The sequence below is a fragment of the Podarcis filfolensis genome (genome assembly GCF_964270895.1).
Source record: "Podarcis filfolensis genome assembly, chromosome: 2".
Lineage (NCBI taxonomy): Eukaryota > Metazoa > Chordata > Lepidosauria > Squamata > Lacertidae > Podarcis > Podarcis filfolensis.
Genome location: NC_139605.1, coordinates 63,657,831 through 63,683,307, shown reverse-complemented (window position 1 = coordinate 63,683,307; position 25,477 = coordinate 63,657,831). Strand labels below are relative to the sequence as shown.

Genomic DNA, 25,477 nt, shown 5'->3' with positions numbered 1-25,477 from the left:
ATGGAATGGGGGAAGGAGGGAGCAAACAGGTTCTCTCTTTTGGGCAGTTCATTCTCTCCCCTGTGATAAATTCCTTATCACATATGACAACTGGGCAATGAGTTAAAAACAAGGCTATACTAGGTTTACCGTATTTGGTAACTAGCAATTTATCTTACAAGGCTATGAAACTAGTTAACCCTGAAGCATTTGAGATGTGCACATGTGTGTTAACATTTAAACATGTCATTTTTCACTTGTGGCAACATTCTAATCTGTACCTAAAATACTTCATGGAACCCTGTTACCTACTTCACACTGAGGTGTGGTGCTAAGAGAAATACTTCAAATGCTCATTAGCAGTAAGGTCTTTTTAATATTTTTCACATCTTAGTCCATAAAATTTCACTTAACAAACTCCTTTCTTATGTAGTTTTTACATGTCGTTACCCTTAAAGCTGAGTAGCCTGTGTGTTAGACAAACCTGTTGTCAGTGCACATATAGTTTAAACTGATTGCTAAGCAGCATTAATTTCCCCCCAAAGTCTGTAGCTTAAAAATGAATTTGTGAAGTATAGCCTTGATACATCACATCTCATGTTTTATTCCCAAAAAAGGACCACTGGTGGTGTATCTGAGAACTGATGGTGTCTCTAAGAATTAACTGATAGACACTGACCTGTCTAAACATAACCTCTGTTTTAGAAGTAGCATGTTTTGTAAAAACATGTCCTGTTTCATAATTTTTGGGCACATTGTGTTGTGCATTGAAAATCAGATTCCTGTAAGCTTCCCCTAAAATGTGAGGGTTAAAACAAGAACCATGTCAGAATGATATGATCTCTATACTAATCAATACAGTTGCATTCAAGTATTTGAGCTAAAAAACTGAAATAGAAGATGGAGTTCTGTGATTCTTTCGTTGAGTGTTTTCTCTGTTAGGGTAGTAAGGGATGCAGGATCAATATAGTGTAAGGTCATGCAGGTGTTATCTGTAACAGGGTGAAAATTGAGCCTTCCTATTCTTATGCAGCATAGGAATTATTTGCCCCTTAGTAAATGGCTAAGTGCAAAGTTCTGTATAATTCATGGCATCAAACCAACAGTCGACAAGGCAGAAGATAAAAGATCCTAAGTTATGTGAATGTCTCAGAACCTCAGAAAAGTAGAGAGCCTTTAACTCATTCAGACCAGAATAAATCATGACCACACATTCAGCTAATAACTGAAAGGCTTTGTATGCATCTTGGATTTGTCCAGGCTATACAATCACAAAGGGCTGGAAGGTAGTGTGCAGGATGGGAACCCTCTGCTATTTTACTGCAATCTTCTGTAGCAGACTGTGAAGATTAACAGTCTGTTGGTATTAGTGAGGGGGGATTTCCTTCTGTGCAAAGTGGTTTTCCAGTTATAGTGGTCAGCTCTTAAAGTTGTTGAAATCCTCCACCCCCTAATCTTTGACCTAAAATATGCATAGTGGTCCTTGTAGGGTTCCATCACTATAGAAGCTGTAAGTCTGAGCTTACATGTGCTCTGAGGGGACAAGAGCATGCAGAAGCAGCCATTGTACTTGGCTGCATTTCCACAAGGTAGGAAAGTAGCACAGCACGGTGGTGGCTGCCATTTGTAGGTAAATAGTGACCTGAGCAGTGAGAAAGGGGTTAATAGGCAAGTGTGTTGGGTTGTCAGCTGTTTACCCAACTTCCACAGTTTCTATATTCCCCAGGTAAGTAGCACATCATTTAGGTAATCTATATTGTATTGTCATAATATCTGCAGAAAAATTGCAATGTCTTTATTATGGCATGTATGTTATGCCAACATGGACTTTGAAAATTAAAGTTACATTCCTCATGTGAAGAGGCTGTTACAGGATACAGTAATAAAAGTGTGTTGTAAATTGACACTTCCAAATATGTAAGAAACCAAAGCTAAAGAGGAAGTAAAATTAGGTCCAAGGGCTTCTGGTAGCGTAATTACAATGAAAAACATCTAGATGTTTAGACTATTAAGCTAAATGATGCTAAGTTCTTGATTTTTTGTATAGAGTACATACAAATGTTCATGCATATTCCTTCCTGTCTAGATCTACTGTGTATACTAAATACTAGAAGTAATATCCCCCCCACACATTGTTTGGGGCTTAAACTACTTTTAGATAAATTATGGTTGGAAGAATGAACAGTATGTTGTAGTGCTCTACTGTGATAGACAGGCTGAACACGACCCATATTGTGCATGCTTGTGATAAAAGTGTGTACCGTTGAATTAAAATCCGTATCTTACTCTGTGCAATGATACCTTTCACAGTATGGGGTGGGGATTAATGTCTCTTTGCTTACTTGTAATTTGGATGAGTAACATAGTAGTTTACCCATGAGGCTCATGTTCGAAATGTTTTCACTGCTGAGTAGTATTCATTGGATACTGCTTATAGCTTGCTACAGTTTTTTCTTTCAAAGTTAAGATTGTTTTGAGTTCATAGGGAATGTAGATTGAAGATTCCCTATGCATTTTGAGTGAATACTCATATTAAAAAAGCGAACAGCAATGTCTTACTCTGACAATTTCCCTCAGATAACCATGCACCCTTACAGTTACAATTTCCCATAATGTCCTGCTTGGAAGAGAGTTCATTTCTGCTTATGCATTACAATTTTCAGACCAGGGAGGGAATATGCAGTGCCAGCATGAGTAGCTAGTAACATGCTTATTTCCCAGTATTATTACACAGAAGGTCATCAACTAAAAACAGTTAAGGAGGAAAAAGCCTTTGAGATGGGCAATCCCAGGATGATGATAATACAGCGTAAAAGGAAGGAAACACAGTTTTTGCAGTGTTCGTTTCAGTATGACTAGGGCAGTATTCAGCTGTAAAGCAGTGATGATTCTTCTTTTGGAATATTGTTCAGTTTCTTCATTTTTAAGAAGGATGGATTTCAATTAATGATTTCAAAGGAAAGCAGTCTGAAAGATCTGAACAGAATGTTTTATGTTTGGATGAATAAGAAGGTAAGGGAATTCAGTTGAACCCTGCAATATGCTGCAGATGTGATAGCAGTGATAGGTCATGACTGATCCATAAAAATCCAAACTTTGTCCCATTACCTTTCTTATTGTATTGTGTTTTGTCTTAGCTTTAGCTTCAAACTTATGCTTGTTACTGTAAATTAGTCTTCCACCCATAAAATCCCTGTTCCCTTCCTTTTCATTGTCCTAGCAAGTTGTCAACCTGAAAATGACAGAAAAGGAACTTTACATTTCTTACTGAAGCCACCGGCTCTTTCTTACTTATTTTGCCATTGTTTCAGATCTGTCTTTTCCACTCATGGACCATCTTGGACTTCTCCCTTTCCTTTCCCACTTGCCTGCATCCCGCTCATTAATCCTGTTGCCTTTTCCACATTTCTATGAACCACTTCATTTGTGCTGTATCCACTGCTAAGGCCTATGCCTTTTATCACTAATGCATCCTTCTCCGTGGAGATGCAATGTCAGTGTGTGTTAAGTAGTTGGATTGTAGGGTTCATTACATTTAACTCTACTTAGTATCTGATTAAATAACTGAAAATGAGACCAAAAAAATGAAGAACTTTGCACCAGCCATAGTGTGTTTTGCTTCTTTTGGAACTAGCTCTGCATAGAGCTTCATCTTTCACAGTTTGAAAATGTGGGAGGCAGTGACCTTGACTTTCAGGTAGTTGAGTGTCTTTCTTGCATCTCTTTAAAAAACAACATGACCAAGCCTAACTTGCTTCACCAAAATATTGAAGTACTGTCAAGTGCTTTAGGGGGTGTCAATAGCAGGTGTTACAGATTTTCTGTCTTGATAAGTTAAAACAATGCAAATAAGCTTTTAAGTCTTCCAGTTTTTAGCTTATTTGCTACAATTCCTTTTACCAAAAATAGGAACGTTAGCCTAACTGGATTTCCTCTTCTTTTTCTTAATCTGTTTTGCAGCTCTCCTAGTGGTCAGCCATATGTGGCTTCCAATGTGGATTTGACTGGGAGTACTGCAAATCTGATGGCAGGGAGTACAAAATCCAGAGCAGCGTGAAATTTCCTTATTTTCCTGGCACATTCTTACCGGTAAATATTGTGTAAATTTAGCAGCCTTAAAATAGTCAACTGATAGGGAATTAGACTTAAAGGGGGAAACTCTTGCTTGTTTGATGTAATGCACCACACTATACTTAATAAGTGTACAATAGCCATTGAGATGCTAGGTTTTTGCAAATTAACAAGAATGATGAATATGCATATATCCAGATGCTCTTCTTTCTTACTCAGTTCCAGTATAAGTTAAAATATGGTAATTATGCAAAACATACTTAATAGCATTCGTTCTGGACTAAGTGTTGAATTGATAGGTTTTCCAGTATTGGTGTCATGTGAGATTTTGTTTTTGCAGGGAGCTTTTCACACTTACAGTTCATAGAAAGAAACAGATAAGAGGGGTACTTTGTAGGAGCACCTGGGAATCCATGAAAACCTAATGGATATTAAGCATTAGGCATGTCTGTCCCAATCAGTTGACACCTATTTTTCAAAACTGATGATAGTTGGAGGTTTGCTGAGCTGTTTTGAATGAACTTGCATTTGCAAGGCTGGCTTTATTGCATATGCTTGTTTTGGTTAGATTAGATAGTAGTCTGTGGCTACAAAGTGGAATTTTGAACGCTGTAATCTAAAATGTGACTTCTGCTGATTCAATATTTTTATCCAAAAGATCTTTTAAAAAAATACTGTGAGTTCTTTACAAGCATATTTATTCCTAGAGTTGAAAGGATTTTTCTTCAGAAACATGGTCTGGCAGGGTTGAATTCTGGACTCTTGGTTCACACAAACAGTGATTTATTGGAGGGGGGAACAGGGCAGCAGAAGGGGGGGGGAGATGGGGTTAGAGAAGGAGTGATGACACCATCCTCTGGAGTGCCAAGTGACAAGACAGTTTCTTTTTGCTCTGGCAAATGAATGAGGTGGTAACAAGGCTTTCAAATATTTTTTTAAAAATTGGGATTTCTACTTCATCATAGTAATTTAAACGGTAGCACTTATTTGAAGTACTGTTTGCATTTATAACTAAACACTAATGAGTGCATTCAGATGACTAAAGACCTTTTCTTAAAGTTCACTTTGTTTAGGAAGTTTAAAACGTATGCAGTCAGAAGTAAGCACCAGTAAGTTCAATGAAGCTTACTTCCAGGAAACCGTGCATAGGGCTGCAGTCATGTTACAAAAAAGTTTAGTCCTTATGGTGCCACAGGACTCCTTGAAAGACCAGACTTTCTTTTTTTTAGTAGTAAAATTTATTTACAGTCAGAACTTGCATCTTCTGATTTTTTTTCCTTTGAGGAAGAAAGCTATGAGGGGCGGGGTATGATAGCAGCAAAAACTTATAAAACAACCTGTCGGGTCTAGAACAGACAAATAGCAATTGTTTTTTGTAATGCAGAAATTAAAACTATTGCTGTGAAAATGCAGACAGGTAAATAAGGCAGGTAAATAAACAGACAATTTTATTCTGTTTGAGAGATCTCTGAGGATTAAAAATTCTCTTCATTAATAACCCAAAGTTTTAAAGATCAGCAGATTGCAGAAGTTGTTTACTAGAGGCCTGCTTTGAGTATTCAGCTATGACAGGAATTGGCCATCCATGACATATAGTCATGATAAAGTGAAGCTTACTGCACACTTGGTCTGCAAGAAATGGGGGCCAGAGGCGATGTAAAGTTTACTGGTCGCCAACTTTCTCTGAACGTTCCTTACATTTTGTAAACCCAATAGGTTAAGAAATGAAATAAATGGAGAAAAGGGATTGCTTTTAACCAGGAAATGAGCTTTCTTGGCTACCTATCTAATTAATAGATAAATTCTGGCTACCTGCCCAATTAATAGACCAGTCCTCTATAGTGCTTGTAAAGTTCCAGTCTACAAAAATGACAGGTATTGTGGTTTTTATACACACAACTTGTTTATATGCATATAACCTTATTTATAAATGTCCCTGTTGTCTTAAGGAGAATTGGTTGAAATACAGTAGTCCTTGCAGTATGCATACAGGCTTATAATGTTTGGTGTACAAAGAACAAGGGAAATTTTTCTCTGTTGCCTTGCCTGCTCCCACAGGATAGCAAGTATCTAGTTCAACCCACTTTCCTGTCACAGAACTTTGGTTTATAGGCTGTGTGAAATGGCTGTCACTACTTCTGTTTTAGTAGCTAGTGGGGACTTTAAAAGCCAAAAGTGAAGTCTGAAATGGACTCCTTTCTCTTTGGTTTTCCCTAGCTCCTGGGGCTGAAGAAATGGAAAATAGAGCTTCATTGTACATTCATAGGTAGATTTTCAGCATTATTCAGCTCCCAAGGGAGGGGCATACAACAGTTATGTCACTTTACCTACTAATTTAATTTTGCTTGTATTAGGCGAAACCTGCATCTGAACTGGGTGATGCTGTTCCAACCCCTATTGGAATGGGACAGAGTAAGAGAACTGTGGGAACTACCAAAAGAGATGCCTAAACTTGAAAAAAGGCACAAAGAAATTTTCTTACTCATATTGCACTGACTATCACATTGCTTAATCTTTAATTCTTAGTAGTGTATTCTAGCAGTAAACATGTATGGTAAATTGAACAGTAAAGTCTTTAAAAAATGGTTGTGTGTTAAGATTTTGCTATGTACCAAATTGGTTGCAGTCTTAGGCACAAGTGCACATGCTTACAACTCAGTGAAGCAATGGATTACAGCCTGTCAGACTCCATTCCAGTTAAATCAATCAGAATGGTCTATATTTCCTTTTCATCTTTTTTTTTTTAACCGCTTGCATCAGTTTTGTTAAATTTTTGCTTGCTTCTGTTTTAGGGAGCTTTCTAATAATGCCAGTATTGTGTGGTATTTTGGCACTGCATTTATAAAATTAATCTTAAACTATGTGACCCTCACCCAGATAACGTGTATCCATGCATGGATTACTGATTGATTTAACCGGAATGGCGTCTGCACAAATTGCACAAAAGCCTGCTTCTTTGTAGGAAAATTGTCCAAATCCAGCACAGTGTAAGATGCCTGCAGAAATGGGTATATCTATCTCTCAGTGTGTGCGCACACATGCAAATGCTATGTCCATCATCGAGCCCCAATGGTTGTGTGGCTAGAGCTACTGGTATCTCTGAAACTTTCCAGTGTAGTCCAAAGCTTCTGGAGGACATCGGATTGGCAATGGCTTTACTTTGGAATGCAAATTGCATACACGTTCCTAGCTACTATGACGAGAGGGAAGTTTTTCAGTCTAGGCCCAATTGAAATGTGTGAAAGGGCAATAGTGTTTTAACAGGTCCACATTCCATCTCCTGTATCTTGCCTTCTCTTGCCCTGGGCTGGCCTTCATTATGAGGTGAATTCCATGTCCCGAATCTTACCTGTTGAATGCTAAAATACCGTATTTTTCGCTCTATAGGACGCACTTTTTCCCCTTCAAAAATGAAGGGGAAATGTGTGTGCGTCCTATGGAGCGAAGACGCCATAGCCCTGCGACCCTCTCCCGGCTGGAGAGGTGACCCGTGGCTGTGGCAGGAGCCTCCATACCCGCGCGTCAGCTCTCCACCCGGGAGAGAGCGCGGGGGGCTAAGGAAGCCCCCCGCGACCCTCTCCCGGCTGGAGAGGTGACGCGCGCCCATGGCAGGAACCTCCATAGGCGCGCGTCACCTCTCCACCCAGGAGAGCGCGCGCGGGGCTAAAGCAGCCCCCCGCGACCCTCTCCCGGCTGGATAGGTGACGCGCGCCTATGGCAGGAGCCTCCATAGGCGCGCGTCACCTCTCCACCCGGGAGAGCGCGCGCGGGGCTAAAGCAGCCCCCCGCGACCCTCCCCCGGCTGGATAGGTGACGCGCGCCTATGGCAGGAGCCTCCATAGGCGCGCGTCAGCTCTCCACCCGGGAGAGCGCGCGCGGGGCTAAAGCAGCCCCCCGCGACCCTCTCCCGGCTGCAGAGGTAACGCGCGCCTATGGCAGGAGCCTCCATAGGCGCGCGTCAGCTCTCCATCCGGGAGAGCGCGCGCGGGGCTAAAGCAGCCCCCCGCGACCCTCTCCCGGCTGGAGAGGTGACGCGCGCCCATGGCAGGAACCTCCATAGGCGCGCGTCACCTCTCCACCCAGGAGAGCGCGCGCGGGGCTAAAGCAGCCCCCCGCGACCCTCTCCCGGCTGCAGAGGTGACGCGCGCCTATGGCAGGAGCCCCCATAGGCGCGCGTCACCTCTCCACCCGGGAGAGCGCGCGCGGGGCTAAAGCAGCCCCCCGCGACCCTCTCCCGGCTGCAGAGGTGACGCGCGCCTATGGCAGGAGCCTCCATAGGCGCGCGTCAGCTCTCCACCCGGGAGAGCGCGCGCGGGGCTAAAGCAGCCCCCCGCGACCCTCTCCTGGCTGCAGAGGTGACGCGCGCCTATGGCAGGAGCCTCCATAGGCGCGCGTCACCTCTCCACCCGGGAGCGCGCGCGGGGCTAAAGCAGCCCCCCGCGAACCTCCCCCGGCTGGATAGGTGACGCGCGCCTATGGCAGGAGCCTCCATAGGCGCGCGTCACCTCTCCACCCGGGAGAGCGCGCGCGGGGCTAAAGCAGCCCCCCGCGACCCTCTCCCGGCTGCAGAGGTGACGCGCGCCTATGGCAGGAGCTTCCATAGGCGCGCGTCAGCTCTCCATCCGGGAGAGCGCGCGCGGGGCTAAAGCAGCCCCCCGCGACCCTCTCCCGGCTGGAGAGGTGACGCGCGCCTATGGCAGGAACCTCCATAGGCGCGCGTCACCTCTCCACCTGGGAGAGCGCGCGCGGGGCTAAAGCAGCCCCCCGCGACCCTCTCCCGGCTGCAGAGGTGACGCGCGCCTATGGCTAGAAGCCTCCATAGGCGCGCGTCACCTCTCCACCCGGGAGAGCGCGCGCGGGGCTAAAGCAGCCCCCCGCGACCCTCTCCCGGCTGCAGAGGTGACGCGCGCCTATGGCTAGAAGCCTCCATAGGCGCGCGTCACCTCTCCACCCGGGAGAGCGCGCGTGGGGCTAAAGCAGCCCCCCGCGACCCTCTCCCGGCTGGAAAGGTGACGCGTGACTATGGCAGCAGCCTCTCCGCTGCGCCTTTCCGCTGCTCCCTGACCTGCTCTTTGGGGCTGGTGGTGGGCTTCCCCCCGCCAGCCCCAAAGAGCAGGTCGAAAGGAACCTGAAGCCTGGAGAGCGAGAGGGGTCGGTGCGCACCGACCCCTCTCGCTCTCCAGGCTTCCAAGGTAGCCGCCTGAACGCACCTTAAACGGCACCTTGTTTTAGAGCGGGAAAACAAGAGGGGGAAAATTCTCCCACTCTCTGCGCAGCGCCTCCTGCCACTTCGCTGAAGGGGCGCTGGGCAGAGAGCGGAATAATTTTTTCCCTTGTTCTCCCCCCTCTAAAACAAGGTGCGTCCTATGGTGCGAAAAATACGGTACTACAGTTTTGGACTGTGTGGTACTAACACTCAGGTTTCTAGGCGGTGTACCTTAATTTTGATACAGTGGTACCTCCAGTTGTGCACGGGATCTGTTCCGGAGCTCTGGTCAGATCCCGAGGTGTGCGTATCCGGAGGTGCCGCTTCTGTGCATGCGCATGGTGCAGTTTACCGCTTCTGCGCATGCGTGCGCGACGAAACCCGGAAAAATACTTCCGGTTTTGCCGTCCACATATCCCGAAGGATACGTAACCGAAGGTGAACGTATTTTCGTGAGTGACAAGTTTGTATGAAGTCTAGTTAAGGATGGAGTTTTCAAAAGGTAATTACTTTTATAGAAGCAAGTCTTTGGGGGCTTGTGTCACTAGGAAATTGCCTTTTTAGGTAATATTATCCATCGAATAGTAATAGTATATTGTTAAAGGTTTTTGTGATTGCTTGCCCATCTAAAAATACGATGCTCTAGGAAAGATGTAGCAAGATGTTTGATGCATTCTGAATTAAAATGGTTTAAATTATGAGCTGAAATCTGAGGTTGGTAATACAGTGGTCCCTCGGTTTAAGAGCAGCCCTGTTTACGAACTGTTTTTACGAACTCCGCAAAACCGGAAGTAGTGTCCCAGTTTGTGAACTTTAGCTCAGTCTAAGAACAGAAGCCGAATGGTGGAAGGGCATTGGCGGCAGGAGGCCTCATTAAGGAAAGTGTGCCTCGGTTTAAGAACAGACTTCCGGAACGGATTAAGTTCGTAAACCGAGGTACCACTGTACCTGTGTTAAGGTAAATTAAGGGAAAAGCTAATCGGAGGTCACTCTGTCAGAGCTGTTTTCCTCGCCAAACATTTCAGTAGTTCACTTCTATTTCTGTGATGTGATCAGTTTTTTTATGTTTCCATTTAAAAGTGTGGTATGTGAAAATACTTTTCTAGTGTAAAAGTACTTTAAGAACAACAACAGAAAAACACATGAACTTGAAGATATTTCACATTTGCATTGTTAGCTATCCATTTTCTGCTGCTTTCTGACTCCAAAGTGAATATTAATGAGATAGTTGTATATTCTTATTCTGACAGTGCACAACAAATATCCCTATTCTATAAAGGAACCATTTTACATTAAACAGAAAAAAATGAGGAAAAAGCTGTCTCTGAAATGCACAAATATGAACTGTTGCTCAGAACCTTATTGCAGTAGTGAAATGTCTTCAGTACCTGTTTGTAGCAGAAACATTTCTAAAAATCTAATCCATTAATAAAATGTTAGTGGGGAAAGCAAAACTTTGGTTATGGGGTAAAGTAAAAATATATAAGTAAAAATTAATTAGCAAGGAGCAGTCAGTGTTCATCTTAATGTTTTAATAGATATTTTAGGGTAATTAAATAAAGGTTACATCAGCATATGGAAACTTATCAGACTGGTTTTCAGAATGTATGAAACAAAGGTGCTAATGCCTTGTGAAGATTAATATATGCTATGTAAGTATCGTGAATGATGTAAGAAAATTGTTAATAACCCTCCTACACATTTGACAGTTTCATTAAATAAACTCTGGGGTCAGTTAGATCCTAGTCATGTTCAAATAACTCCAGTCATTATGAAAACACTAATTAGCACATTGCTGCATCAACATAAAACACTGTAGGTACTTTCTTGCCGTTTAGTTACTTTATTCATATCTTTGTATGTTTTTTAGTTGAATGAACAAACATAGCAGTAAGATATTAGGAATCTGTAAGATCCCATAGGAATTAACATTCAGATTCATTCTTGATCCTAATGACAACCCTGGTGATCCTTTGGAAGGAAGGGTGGGATATAAATAAAATAAACCAATTAAATAATCAATCCCTGGATAGTTGTACCTCTATACTTACAAACAATAGTTGTAAGTATAGATTATTTCATACTTGTAACACCACGCTTGGTAATTGTAAAGCTTTTTTAAAAAACAAAAACTTAATTTGGATCCACTTGACCCTAATCTCAGATTAGTAACCTGTTGTTTTTTCTTCTTCATGTGGAATGGTAAATACCATGTGTGCCCTTTCTGATGAAAATTACCCAGCTGTTGTCCTAACCATAAAGTATAGTGAGCCAGCCTCAGGCAACAGATTTTGGAAGCAGTAGACCTGTTTTTGAAAATATTTTAAAAAGTTGTTCAAGTGTTCTCGGAAACCTCTCTAGAATGTACATGCTCAATGCCTTTCTCTTGTGTTGCTTCTCCAGAAAGAGAGAGGCAAGCAGGAGTGACTTCTTGGTGGGCTCAACAGGAGAGAAGATAGTGACTTGGTCCTTTCATCTCAAGTGCTGAAATGGCTAGAGAAAACATTTAGCAACCTGACAAATTTTCCAGTTCTGTAGACGGTTTTAAACTGAAAGGAAATAGTGCTACCTGTTAAGTTTTGTCAAGGCCATCCATGCTTTCATTTGTTGCTATGTTAGGTGAGCCCCCTCCTTTACTTTGCATGAGGCAGTGGCAAATTTGGCAGGAAAGTAAGCAGTTTCCACTTACACTTGCTGACCGTATTGCTGGGTAGAGGGAGAAAAGAATGTGAATGCCAATGGAAAGTTCCCCAAGCAAGGAAATGGAGCTGGGCAGTTTTTACACATAGAACTCTTAACACTGTGGTGCAGAGTGAGTTAATGGAATGAATAGAAATCTATATATGCAATATCAGAAATAAATGGTAGCCAGCTAAATTGTTATTTTAGAGGCTGTTGAGTTTTTAAAATATTGTGGTGTACCCTCAGTGCTTGAGAGGAGTGCTTCTGTTATGAAACAAACCTTGTAACACTGCTTAGGAAACCATTTTTATTAACACCCCTTAAGCCAGTGGTGGCGAACCTTTTAGAGACTGAGTGCCCAAACTGCAAAACCGAAACCCACTTACTTATCATCTCCCTCCCTCTTCCCCCCTCGTGCACTCCCCGGCAAGCTGGCTGGCTCGCTCTTGGGTTACTGAGATGGGGAGGACGGAGCAGCCCTGAGACCAGGTGAGCAGCGGCGGCCAGGAGGAGAGGGGTAGCCCCCACCCCAGCCAGCCAGCCCAACAGCCAAGCCCGCCTGCCTGGTCTCCGCCCGTGATCCTGGCGTGGTCTTCCCCATCTTCCTCCCTCCCTCCAGCAACGTCACCGTGGCAAAGGGGTGAGGCTGGGTTGGGCCAGGTGTGCAGAGACACGGCAGGCGCAGGTGCCCTCCTAGCGCAGGTAGGTCAGGCCCACGGGAGGCGAGGGGCCTGCAGAGGATTGGAGCTGCGGGGGGCAGAAGGGAATGGGCGAGGCCTGGCTTGGAGGGGGGAGCTGGGAACTACCACCCAGCACCGAAAAAACTGCAGAAAAAAATCACAAGGGTCAAATAACGAACACTGTTATGCCCAATCAGAAACAGCCACTGCCGCAACCAATTGAAAAACAGCCCAATCGCCGAACACCAGCAAAAAAAAAAAAAAAAAAAAAGTTCTGGGTTTAAGCAGTGGGTGCACGCAGTAGCATGGGGATGGATGCACGCAGTAGCATGGGGAGGAGCGGGAGCACAAATGGAAAAAACAACAAAACAGTGTGGATGGGCTGGTGGCACGCATGCCAGCAGTGAGAGCTCTGTGTGCCCACTCTGGCACGCGTGCCATAGGTTCGCCACCACTGCCTTAAGCTATGGAGTGCATAAGGGCTCAGGATCCAGACTGGCTGTCAGCTCTAAACCTGAATGCTTTAATGGTATATAGTGTGTGTGAGGAGGATGGAGTCTTAATTTTTCTTCCAAACTGAAGATAATCATGCAGATTTGCTATTGGAGGCAATGACTATTGAGGTTTACACAGTACTTTTAAAAATATTTTTATATTTGTTATAAAACTTTCCTCTAATAGATCTCAGTTCCCTCTACTTTGTATTACAATTGTTCATGCTTCATAGGGGCCATTGAGACTTGTTCTCCTGTACTCAAGGCCAGGAATGTTTGTGTGTGTGACCTGAGGAAAGGATATGGCAGACATTTTCCCTTCTTAAGTCAAGCTGGGAGCGCTTTGTTGAGATTGACCACAAGTGCTATTTCTCTGCACAAAGGAGTTTACACCTCAAATTCTCTCCCATCTTCCACTTGCATAACAACAGAAATAATCAAGCATTGGGGAATCCTGTTTATCAGAAAACTTAGTGCCTATGGGATTAGCTGATAAAATACCAAGCAGTGGCAGTATAATGGATCAGAATAGGTGGATCAGAATAATCCAAACTCTGTTTTTCTTTTTCTTTTTAATGATTCAGGAAAGTACTTCTAATTAGCATGTATTAAATGTCACTGACAGATTAGACATTGTGCGGAACGTAGCAACGTACTGTTCACATTCAGGGAATGCTCAAACCATGGTTTGGAGGATTGGGAATAAGTAGCAGTGAACCTTGGGCTCATGCAGGGGTGGGGAACCTTTTCAGCCTGAGTGCCTCGTTCCTTCATGCTTAGCCTTATGCTAGTAGTGCTTGGGGACAGGGGCAAAATGGGTGTGACAAAATTGGGTGGCGCAACAGTTGCAACTCTAGTCTTGGAACAGTAGGCTACAGTCCAGCCATGCAAAGTTCAGGGGGTTTTGGAGTTACTCACATCAAGCCAACTTCGTTTTTTTTTTAAGCACACTTAAGTGACTTGAGTTTTTACAAGCCATCAAATGTATGGATGTTATGACATTAGCATAGGAGTGAGGTTGCCGCTTTTTCTTGTACAGTGGTACCTCGGTTTACGAACTTAATCCGTTCCGGAAGTTCATTATTAAACTGAGGTACACTTTCCCTAATGAGGCCTCTCACCGCCGGTGCCCTTCCACCATTCGTCTTCCGTTCTTAGACCAAGGTAAAGTTCACAACTTGGACACTACCGGTTTTGCGGAGTTTGTAAACCAAATAGTTTGTAAACAGGGCTGTTCTTAAACCGAGATACCACTGTAATAGTAATTATTGCCTTCAGCAATGATTGGCATTATTCTAGTATTTTAGTCTATAAGAAGGGAGGTGCTTCTTGTAATAATTTTGTTTTGGCAATGTATCCTGGAACCACATGTTATTCTGTTATTTCTGACAGGAATGCCCAAAGAGAAGTACGATCCACCTGACCCACGGAGGATGTACACAATTATGTCCTCAGAGGAAGCAGCCAATGGAAAAAAGTCACACTGGGCGGAGTTGGAAATAAGTGGTAAGTGGAGAGATATTGGATACATGAGAATAGTATGGTAAATAGTCTGGTTTTGTGTTTTTTAAAAAAAGTATGTAGTTTTATTAAATGTTCTAGCACAACAATGTGGTTTAAAATCTAAAGCATGTTAATTTTTTAAATTTCAGTATCTTAATTAAATTTGTCACCCTTTGTCAAACACAGTTTGAAAGCCTCTTTTGCTTTGTAAAAGACTGAATCTGTGCAAAAAATCTGGTTTTTAAAAACATCCCAAACTGCAGTCCAATACACACTTACCTAGAAGTAAGTCTTATTGAACTTGATGACACTTACTTTTGAATAGACATCCAGAGGATTGCATTGTAAATTGCTGAAATACTTGTGGAAGTGAATGCTGTAAGTTAAATAGATGAAGAATTCTTTCTCTCTTCTGTTTTGAGTTTACTTCCAATCTGGATCCTGCCCACAATGTCTTCTGAATCTTCCTGTCTACATGCTTGCTGACAAGCAAAAAAACAATCTGAAAGCTTGATGACTGAGAACTTCACTTTGCAGAAACCACATTCTCTCGAGCAACTTTTATTTTAATGGTTGTGGAGATGGTAATGCGTCATATCAGTTTACCCAATTCTAGGCTGAATAGTCTGTTATTTCCTGATTCCCTTTTTCAAATAGTGGTATGTTTTTTGTCTTCCCAATTCCAGCCTCTCATAAGGTCAGAATTTTGCATACCTAAGTTCTTTAAGAGCTTTCAGGTATATGCCATCCAGACCAAGGTTTCAACTGGTAAATCTCTTATTCTCTCTTTTTTTATTTTACTTGTAGATTTAAAAAACCATCACATTTTGTCCTGGAGGCATTTCAGTTCTTTAAAACTGATCCTCTCTCTCTCTGTATATATATATATGAAAATTTCCTCTTTACAGGCAACTTACCATTAATATATATGTTGAATTTGATAGCACCATGTTCATTTTTTCCAATTGATTCAACAAAACTCCCTTCTCCCAGCCAATTGTGGATACCTCTTTCCATTCAAGTCCAAGGTCTCTTCCCTCCTAGTCAATTCCATGTTCAAGGACAGCCATCTATTACATCTAGACATGTTATGTGTTGCAATTTTGAATGGAGTCCATGTGAGGGTAATTGTAGCCACACTTTCTCCTTTATCTGATTTCATTCTCCATCACTTTTGGTCAGGGGAGGGACATTGCATCAGTACTGCAATCAAATTCATGTTTACATAATGTGACTTATGATCTATTCTGCTTTTTGACATTCTAATTAACACTACCCCAACATGGCCTTCACTGTTCTTTCTGTATATAAAAGGATACCTATATCCCAATGATTCTCATCTTCCTACCAGGTTCCCTTAATGTTGCAACAGCTACATTCTGTTTTAGTACTATGCACCCAGGTTTTTCTCCCCCTGCCTTTGCTTAAAAGCCTCCAACATTAGAATATAAAAGGCTATATAAAGATACATTTCCAAATCTCCTTTTTGTATGCAGTTTCTCCTACAATTCCTTTTTGTCTCTTAAAATCACTGTTATTTTTGTCCTGATAATTTCTAAGCTCTCCATATTCCCTCGTTTAGCCACCTGAGAGTTCCTAAAAGGTGAATCATCCTGAGCCAGATGTTCACCAGCTCCTGTTGTTTTCCCCTCAGAAATCAGTTTAAAAACTGCTTTGCAACCATTTTGATGTTAAGAATCAGCCATTTACCCCGATCTTTAGTTTCTGATTAGAAACATAATAAATAATACATGCTGATGTACTATGCTTTGGCAATTAGCCTATTAGTCAAGTATTCTGTAGGTACTGGTGTAAAGATCTGTAAACTCAAAGGCAGTAAGTTGTCCATGCATGCAGGTATTTTATTCTGGAATTAATGAGTTCAGTGATATTTATTGAACTCAGACTTCCGGGTCGGCGCCATCAGCTAATGGCGGATTTCCTCTGAACTCGGAGGGGATCGGCTCCGTGGAAACCGGGTCTGCACCGCTACGGCGAAGCGGGGACCCTATAGGAATCACAGGCGGGTAAAGCCTGTGAACGTGGACTTGGCGGGCACCTTCTGCGCCCCCCCAACTCGCAAGGAAACGCATTTACGGGCTTCGGAGCGGAGCGGGGTGAGCGGCGCGGTGCTGTGAGTCAATTGCTTCTTTCACGGAGTGAAGCCGCGTAGCCGTTGCTGGAGAGCGCTGACTTTTTCCTGGGACAATTTGAACACAAAAGCAACTACCCGTGAGTAGGGGAAAGTGGATTTAATTGAAAAAGAAGGGAAAAAAGACTCAATTGGATGCCGAAGTGGGGAGGTCTAAACAGGAAGTCCGCCTTCCGCTTTGTAGATAGATCAAAGCAAAGAGACTTTTAAGCTAAAGCTTTGGAACTAAGCTTGAAAAGGACTGTTTTCTAACTCGATAAACCTCTGAATCCCCTTCCTGGGAAGCAGGGAAGGAAGGGGGCTGTGTTTTTGGACTGTACAAACCTGCAAGAGAAAGGGAAATAACTTAAAATCTACTGCTCAAACTTGGGAGCGGACTGCCAGTGAAAAAAAGACTGTTGCTTTTTACTGCGCGCTAGCTGTCAAGAGAAGGTTTTTTGACAGCAAGAGAGATACATTGTGACTAGCTTTTAGAGAAAGCAACTGGAAGGTAACAAAATTGGAATTGCTTATTTCTCCCAGGTGGAGCTTTAAAAAAATAAATAAAGAAGAAAAGCTACTTTCTTTCTGGACTATTGCAACTGTTTCCACCTAGAGGGACCTTTAGAAATTGCTACAAGGGGAATTTACCACTGGTTAACAGGAATTGTGTATCTGAGACTGACCTTGGCTCTTCTATTGTTTAAGTGTTATGGCAAATGGTAAAGAGAAAGTAGACTTGTCATCCCTAGACAGAACAACGAGGTCCGGGAAGACCTTGGGGCAGCGAGGGCAATCAACAGCTGGCCTTACTACTTCATCTGTGACAGTACCAACACAACCTAAGTCTAGAGCAATGTCTTCAGAAGATGTTTTAGCGAATGCATTAACTAAGATTAATGAAACTCTGCAGCAACTCAGTTCGAGGGTTGAAGAGACTAATAAGAGGGTCGAGGAGACAAATAAAGGTTGATACTGCAACTAAAAAAATTGATTTAAACACAGAAACGCTAAGCAGTTTGGGGCAGAAGGTCAACTGCAATACAGAATCTATTCAGAAATTGTTGCAGGAATCCACCTTGGCCCAGGAAAAAGCTGCCGCTGTGGAATTTAAGGTAACGCAATTGGAAACAGACCTACAGAAACAAATTGAAGACCATAAATTGACTTTGTCTATGATTGAATTGAAGGAAAAACAGACGAATTTAAGGATCAGAGCAGTACCTGAATTGGAGAAGGGCACCCTGATAGATTTTTTGACACAAGAATTTGCAGAGTTTTGGAAGTCGGAATTGAAACAAGAAGAATTTAAAATTGTGAGGGCTTTCAGACTAGGAAAAGGAGGAAAGAAGATTAAAATAAGGGATTGTCTGATTACCCTCCGATCTAAAGAAGAAAGAGATAAAATTTTGGGTCTGCATTTCCAGAATCCTTTGATAATTCTGCAATCAAGAGTGGAAATTTTTAAAGATATACCAAAACATCTTTTGGATCTTAGATCCAATTTTGGAGACCTGGTTGCCCTTCTGAGAAAGAACAAAATTATTTTCAGGTGGGAATTCCCCCAAGGCCTATCTTTTAGCTACAAAGGAAGAAAGACAAAAATAAGATCAGTGGAGGAAAAAGACAAATTCTTGGGAAAGCGCGAAGAAGACCTGCAGAAAGGACTTGGAAAAGAGCCAGAAGCTCTAGACAAGAGTTCACCAAAAAAAGGGAAACCAACGCCACCGACTGATATAGACAATCTACTGGGTGCTAGTGGAGGAGAAGCAGAGTAATTACATCATGACACTGCAAACATTAAGCTGGAATGTAAATGGACTGAACTCCCCGGAAAGGAGGCGGAGAGTTTTTCATATATTAAAAAAAGAACATTTGGACTTGATTTGCCTACAAGAAACACATGTGACAAGGCTGCATCGGAAGATTTTGAGTAACAAAAGACTAGGACATGAATTTATTTCATCAGATAAAGTTAAGAAAAGAGGAGTAGTACTTTATGCAAAGGAGAGCCTGTCACCGAAATTTTTATTTAAAGATGATCAAGGAAGATTTGTTGCAATTGAAATTCAATCACAAGGAGAAAAGTTTTTGATAGTAGGTATTTATGTACCGAATGAGGGGAAATCAGAATTTTTAAAGAAGTTACATGAAACTTTGATGGATTACCTGGACTATAATATGATCCTGATGGGAGATATGAACGGAGTGGTGTCTACAAATATGGATAAAGCCCAGAGACAGGTGGTTACAAAAGACGGCAGACTACCAAAGACGTTCTTTGATATGGCTGACAATATGGACCTTGTTGATATTTGGAGAACTAAGAACCCCCTGGGAAGAGAAGGAACTTTCTTCTCTGAAGCCAAAATGACATGGACAAGAATCGACCAAATTTGGGTAACTAGGGGGTTGGCCCCGAAGATTAAAAAAGTGGAAATCTGCCCTAAAACCTGCTCCGACCATAATGCCATGAAAATGGAAATGATATTAACACCAGCTGGTTCCTTTAGATGGAGGATGAATGACTCTTTGTTTAGGAACGAGGAAGTGACTAAAAAGGCCCAAAAAAACTTGAGAGACTACTTTGAGATAAATATGAATACCACTACAGAAAAAAGAGTAATTTGGGACGCAAGCAAAGCAGTTATGAGGGGGTTTTTGATATAACAGTGCAATTAAGAAGAGAGCTCAAAATGAAAAAAAGGAAAAAAATTTGGAGAAAATAAAGGAAGGAGAATACCACTACAGAAAAAAGAGTAATTTGGGACGCAAGCAAAGCAGTTATGAGGGGGTTTTTGATATAACAGAGTGCAATTAAGAAGAGAGCTCAAAATGAAAAAAAGGAAAAAAATTTGGAGAAAATAAAGGAAGGAGAAAACAGACTGAGAGCAAAACCAAAATCACAGGAGATCCTGAAAGAGATAAAGTTACATCAAGTACAATATATGAAATTGATGAATCAGGAAATAGAATGGAAGATTAAACAGATGAGACAAAAGACATTTGAATCGGCTAACAAATGTGGGAAACTGCTGGCTTGGCAAATGAAAAAAAGACAAAAACTCAACACCATTAGAAATTTGGAAGTGGAGGGAAAGAATATACAGAATCCTGTGGAAATTAGGAAGTGCTTTCAGAAATATTTCAAACAGCTATATACACAGGAAACCCAGAAAGAAATTGATATTGACCAATTTTTGGAAACAAATGGACTACAAAAAATCTCTCAAGAGAACAAGTTAATGCTAAACTATAAAATAACAGATCAAGAGGTGGAAGGAGCCATTCAGAATATGAAACTGGGCAAATCTCCAGGGCCGGATGGTTTGACTTCAAGATATTATAGATCCTTGTAAGATTGGCTAGTACAGCCATTGAAGGAAGTCTGTAATGAAATACTGGAGGGGGAAAAGGCACCAGAGTCGTGGAAAGAAGCTTATATTACACTTATACCGAAAACAGAATCGGAGAAGACACAACTTAAGAACTGCAGTCCCATATCTTTGCTTAATGTGGATTATAAAATTTTTGCTGAAATTATGGCTAAAAGATTAAAAAAGGTATTGGTAGAAGAAATCCACAAAGATCAAGCAGGCTTCCTCCCGGGGAGACACTTGTCAGACAATACAAGGAATATAATTAATATTTTAGAAAAATTACAAGTGAGCATTAACACTAAAGCAGTTTTGATATTTGTGGACGCGGAGAAAGCCTTTGACAACATCTCTTGGAGCTTCATGAAGAAAAACTTACAGGGAATGGGGGTAGGCCAAGGTTTTGAAAACGGTATAGGTGCAATTTATTCAGAACAAAAAGCTAAATTAATTGTGAATAATGTAATTACAGAAGAATTTAGGATTGAGAAAGGAACACGACAGGGCTGCCCAATTTCCCCATTGCTTTTTATTTCGGTCCTGGAGGTTTTGCTTAATATGATAAGAAAGGACCAATTGGTTAAAGGTATACAAGTCGGAGCTAAACAGTATAAATTGAAAGCTTTTGCCGATGATTTAGTCTTGACATTGCAGGAGCCAGAATCCAGTAGTAAAAGAGTATTGCAATTAATTCAAGAATTTGGTCAGGTTGCGGGATTTAAGTTGAATAAGCTGAAAACTAAGGTGTTAGAGAAGAACTTAACAGTGATTGAGAAAGAGAGGTTTCAGAAGGAGACAGGATTAACATTGGTTAAGAAAGTGAAATACCTGGGGGTTAATATGACTGCTAAGAATGTGAAGATAATTATGAAAAATGTTGGATGGAAGTGAAAAAGGATCTAGAAATATGGTCAAATTTGAAGTTATCATTGCTAGGCCGAATTGCTGTCATAAAGATGAATGTATTGCCAAGAATGTTGTATTTGTCTCAAACATTGCAAATTTTGGACAAGGTGGACTGTTTCAAGAAGTGGCAGAGAGATATTTCTAGATTTGTCTGGCAGGGCAAGAAGCCTCGAATTAAATTTAAGATTTTAACTGACGCTAAAGAAAGAGGGGGATTTGCCATGCCAGACCTTAAACTTTATTATGAATCAGCCGCATTTTGCTGGCTGAAAGAATGGCTGCTTCTTGAAAACACAGACATTTTGGATTTAGAAGGTTTCAATAATGTATTTGGGTGGCATGCATATCTGTGGTATGACAAGGTCAAAGCACACAAAGCGTTTAAAAACCATATTGTCAGGAAAGCACTGTTTAACGTTTGGATAAGATATAAGGACTTGCTTGAAAATAAAACGCCAAGGTGGCTGTCACCAATGGAAGCCAAGGCTCTGAAAAAGCTTAATATGGAGGCAAATTGGCCGAAATATTGGGAAATTTTGGAGCAAGAAGGAGATAGATTAAAACTGCAGAGTTTTGATAAATTAAAAAACAAAGTACGAGACTGGCTTCATTATTATCAAATTAGGGAGACTTATAATTTGGATAAGAAAATTGGTTTTCAGGTGGAAAAATCAAAATTGGAAACAGAATTGTTAGATCCTAAAACTAAGAATTTGTCAAGAATGTATAACTTGCTGTTGAAATGGAATACACAGGATGAAATGGTTAAATCTGTTATGATTAAATGGGCACAAGATGTTGGACATAACATCGTGATGGCTGACTGGGAACAGTTATGGACCACAGGTATGAAGTTTACGGCATGTAATGCCTTAAGAGAGAATATAATGAAAATGATTTACAGGTGGTACCTGACACCAGTCAAGCTTGCGAAAATTTATCATTTGCCTGACAATAAATGTTGGAAATGTAAAGAGGTTGAAGGTACATTCTTTCACCTTTGGTGGACATGCCCAAAGATTAAGACCTTTTGGGAGATGATATATAATGAAATGAAAAAGGTATTTAAATATACCTTCCAGAAGAAACCAGAGGCTTTTCTCTTGGGCATGGTCGGCCAATTGGTGCAAAAGGAGGATAGAACTTTTTTTATGTACGCCACAACAGCAGCAAGAATACTCATCGCAAAGTATTGGAAAACACAAGATTTACCCACCCGGGAAGAATGGCTGATGAAGCTGATGGACTATATGGAACTGGCTGAGATGACCGGCAGAATCCGAGACCAAGGAGAAGAGTTGGTGGAAGAAGAGTGGAAGAAATTTAAAGTTTATCTTCAGAAATATTGCAAAATTGAGGAATGTTAGAAAGATGTTGGGGGGAAAAAATTTTGTGGTTTTAGCAGAAAGGATATAAAGGATTAAGTAAAAATGAATTGGTGAAAGAGAGAAGGTAAAATTATAATATGTTAAGATAAATTATTAGGATAAAAACAAAGTTGGAAGGATTTGCTGGAATATTTAATTGAATTAGAATACAAAAACGGGAGGTGTGAGGAGGTCACGGAAATAAGTAAATGAAAGACAGGACATGGAAAGATTGAAATGTTTTTAACTGTTTTTTTTTCCCTATCCCTTTTGTGTGTTTTTTCTTTTTTTTTCTTTTTTCTGTCTTTTTTCATATTTGTAATTCTGTTGAAACTTCAATAAATAGTATTTTTAAAAAAACAACTCAGTACAGAGGTTGTTCTACCAAAATGTAATGTCAGATCCTTTTAAAAAAAAAAAAAAGATTCTGGAACCTTGGATTTTTTTAAAAAAATCTGATTCTGTTGGGAGATTTCTTAGCATTTCAAAATATGTATCTTTCTCTTTGCGGGTGAATTAGTAGCTATTGTCTAGATCAGGGGTTCCCAAATGGTGGTGGTGCACAAACTTTACTCAAGTGGTCTGCAGCAAGTCTATAAATACAATTAAATATCATAGAGTATCTAATATAACACATTACAGTTGCTACAACATGCAGAAAAATCATAAAGTGGTCCATCAAGACCCTCAATGATTTTCAAGTGATCTTGGGGGGGGGGGGCGAGTTTGGGAACCTGTTGATCCTGCTTCCCTTACCTCTGATTTCTGCTTTATTATGGAGAAGCATTTGATCACTTTTGAAGCACAAAAGCCTTGAATTCCCATTTCCATAGTGCATCACAAAACTAAACAAAAACAGTGGCGAGTTAAATTTTTGGGCATATATTTCAAATGTATCTGTTGAAATACATTTTAAAATAAAAGACAAATGAGTTGGTGTTTTGGTGGTTGAATTGAAAAGTACCTAACACAAAAAGGGGAAGGAGATATTTGCAGAAACTGTTTTGCTGTTTTGATTCATTTGCAGAAGTACTTTCACAAATGCAAGACGAGACAGAAAATGTTTCCCTCTTGTCTTTCAGGGAAAGTAAGAAGCCTAAGTTCATCCTTGTGGTCACTGACCCACTTAACAGCTTTGCACCTCAGTGACAACTCCTTATCCCGTATTCCTTCAGACATTGCCAAGCTTCACAATCTGGTATATTTGGACCTGTCATCTAATAAAATCCGCAGTTTACCAGCAGAGCTCGGAAACATGGTGTCACTCAGGTAAACAAAATGCATCTGTGAGGCCAGTATGATGTTACTTCAGGTTTCTGTATGGTTTTGTATTGCAGTTTATTATTATTATTAGTAGTAGTAGTAGTAGTATTTATTATTATTAAGCAGAAAGCTATCCCAGGTTAGCTTCTTCTTGGCTGATTTATTTCCAATTTGTATTGCAATCTTTCTGCCTTCTGGTGCTTGGGGAGGGCTGAAATACATTGGTGTTCACTTCTGAACCTGCTCCAAATTTCAGGAGTATATTGCCCAGCTATTCAGAAAGAGGTTAAAGTTCCATTTTAGGCTCTTGGCTTGCTTTATGGCTGCTTGGATAAGGAGTCAATTTGAACCTGGATGACTGGTTTCAAACTCCAAAGTTTTTCTAAAAGTATTTGTCCTTTATGGGAATAAACAGCTGTTCATATTTTTGTTGCTTATTTGAAGTGTTACATTTCCTAAATACCAAATTTGCCATCCTGAGTTGTCTCTTCATGAAATCCTGTGTTCCCCTGAAAAAAATGATAAATCCACTTACTTTAATGGTTCTTTTCCCTGCTGGCTTATTGGTAATCCCCATGGCAAGGTTAAAACATTTCTAAACAAGGATAAAAGCAGCATCCACCTTGATATTCAATGCAATACATAAAGGAGTGGTATCTTATTGGTCATAATAAGTACAGTCACATAAATTTCATAAAGCCTACTATTTTAATTTGTGTGTCATTATTGTGATGCGTTCTCAAAGTTGCTACTAGCAGCTTTCTGAAACTGTTCCGTTATGTGTTACCATATCATTCTTGCATGCATCTGGTATTGGAAGAAGGTGCCAGTGCTGGGCAGTCCAGCTTTTCATACTAAGTGGTCTGCAAGGGTACTTTGACACAGAACCCATGGGCCACACACTGCCTTGTAATGTGGAAGGTGGGAAGTGGGGCCAAAATTTGACCACCACCAGCCCAGCCCTTGCACTGCCTTTCCAAAACTGGCTAACAAAGGTGCTGGGCTTTGGGAAGGAGGTGTAAGGGTCCTAGAGCCCTCCCACTGCCTTCCGAAAGCTGGGAAAGCACTAATTAGGCTTTGAGAAGGAGGATGGAGGATGGAAGACCCTGTCAGAGTCTTCATGCCTCCTTCCCAAAGCCCAGCATCTTGTTTACCCAGTTTTGGGAAGGCAGGTGCAAGAGGACTGCAGCTGGGAGCATCAAAATGTTGCTGAGGGCCACCAAAAAAGGCCTCAGGGAGTGTGTTGGATTGCCTTGTGCCAGTGTATTCTTCATTTTGCTGCAAGGAGATGTCTGGCAGTCTACTAAATGTTTCCACTTCATGAAATGCTGAATGAATGGTGAGGAGAAGAGAGGATCAAAGAAGGAAGAAAAGTCTTGTTCCACCTCACCCTCCTCTCTCCCACCTTGTCTCTCACCTCCTGTTTCTATGCCTTCTTCACAATGCGGGGAAAGAGAAAATTATTGTGGGGGTGGGGGGATTGTGCTCAGTGGAGGAGCACTTCAGGGTGTGTTTCTACAGAGGACCAAGCAGATCCTCAGTTATTAGTTCAGGGGCCAAGGTAGTTGAAAGTGCCTAGCTGATCTAGGCTCCTAATCCAGTCCCTGAGAGGATGGCACAAGGGCAAAGGTGTCCTCTAGATGCTGTTGGACTCCAACTTCCATCAGCCCTGGTCATTATTCTTGTTGCTAGGATCTCAACAACATCTGAAGGGTACCACACTAGGGAATAGGACATCTGTGTGCTTCAAAAGGCTGAGGACTGGATATATTTCTTGGGGGCATGAAGGACTGTTCATCTGTAGTACTCTCCCTTTTG

At 41.5% G+C, this 25,477-nt stretch overlaps 1 protein-coding gene across 6 annotated transcripts in view; it reads left to right on the top strand.

Moving 5' to 3' along the window:
* CNOT6 (CCR4-NOT transcription complex subunit 6) overlaps nt 1–25,477 on the top strand; it is a 44,665-nt gene that overhangs the window by 4,998 nt on the left and 14,190 nt on the right. For 4 of the 6 annotated variants that reach the window (XM_083592360.1, XM_083592357.1, XM_083592356.1 and 1 more), the window contains exons 2-3: nt 14,505–14,618; nt 23,479–23,665. In XM_083592360.1, coding sequence (XP_083448486.1) covers nt 14,507–14,618; nt 23,479–23,665 — 299 coding nt within the window. In that variant the 5' untranslated portion in view covers nt 14,505–14,506. Of the gene's footprint in view, nt 1–3,939; nt 4,069–14,504; nt 14,619–23,478; nt 23,666–25,477 lie in introns of all 6 variants that reach the window. The other 2 variants (XM_083592359.1, XM_083592358.1) reach the window with 1 other exon arrangement.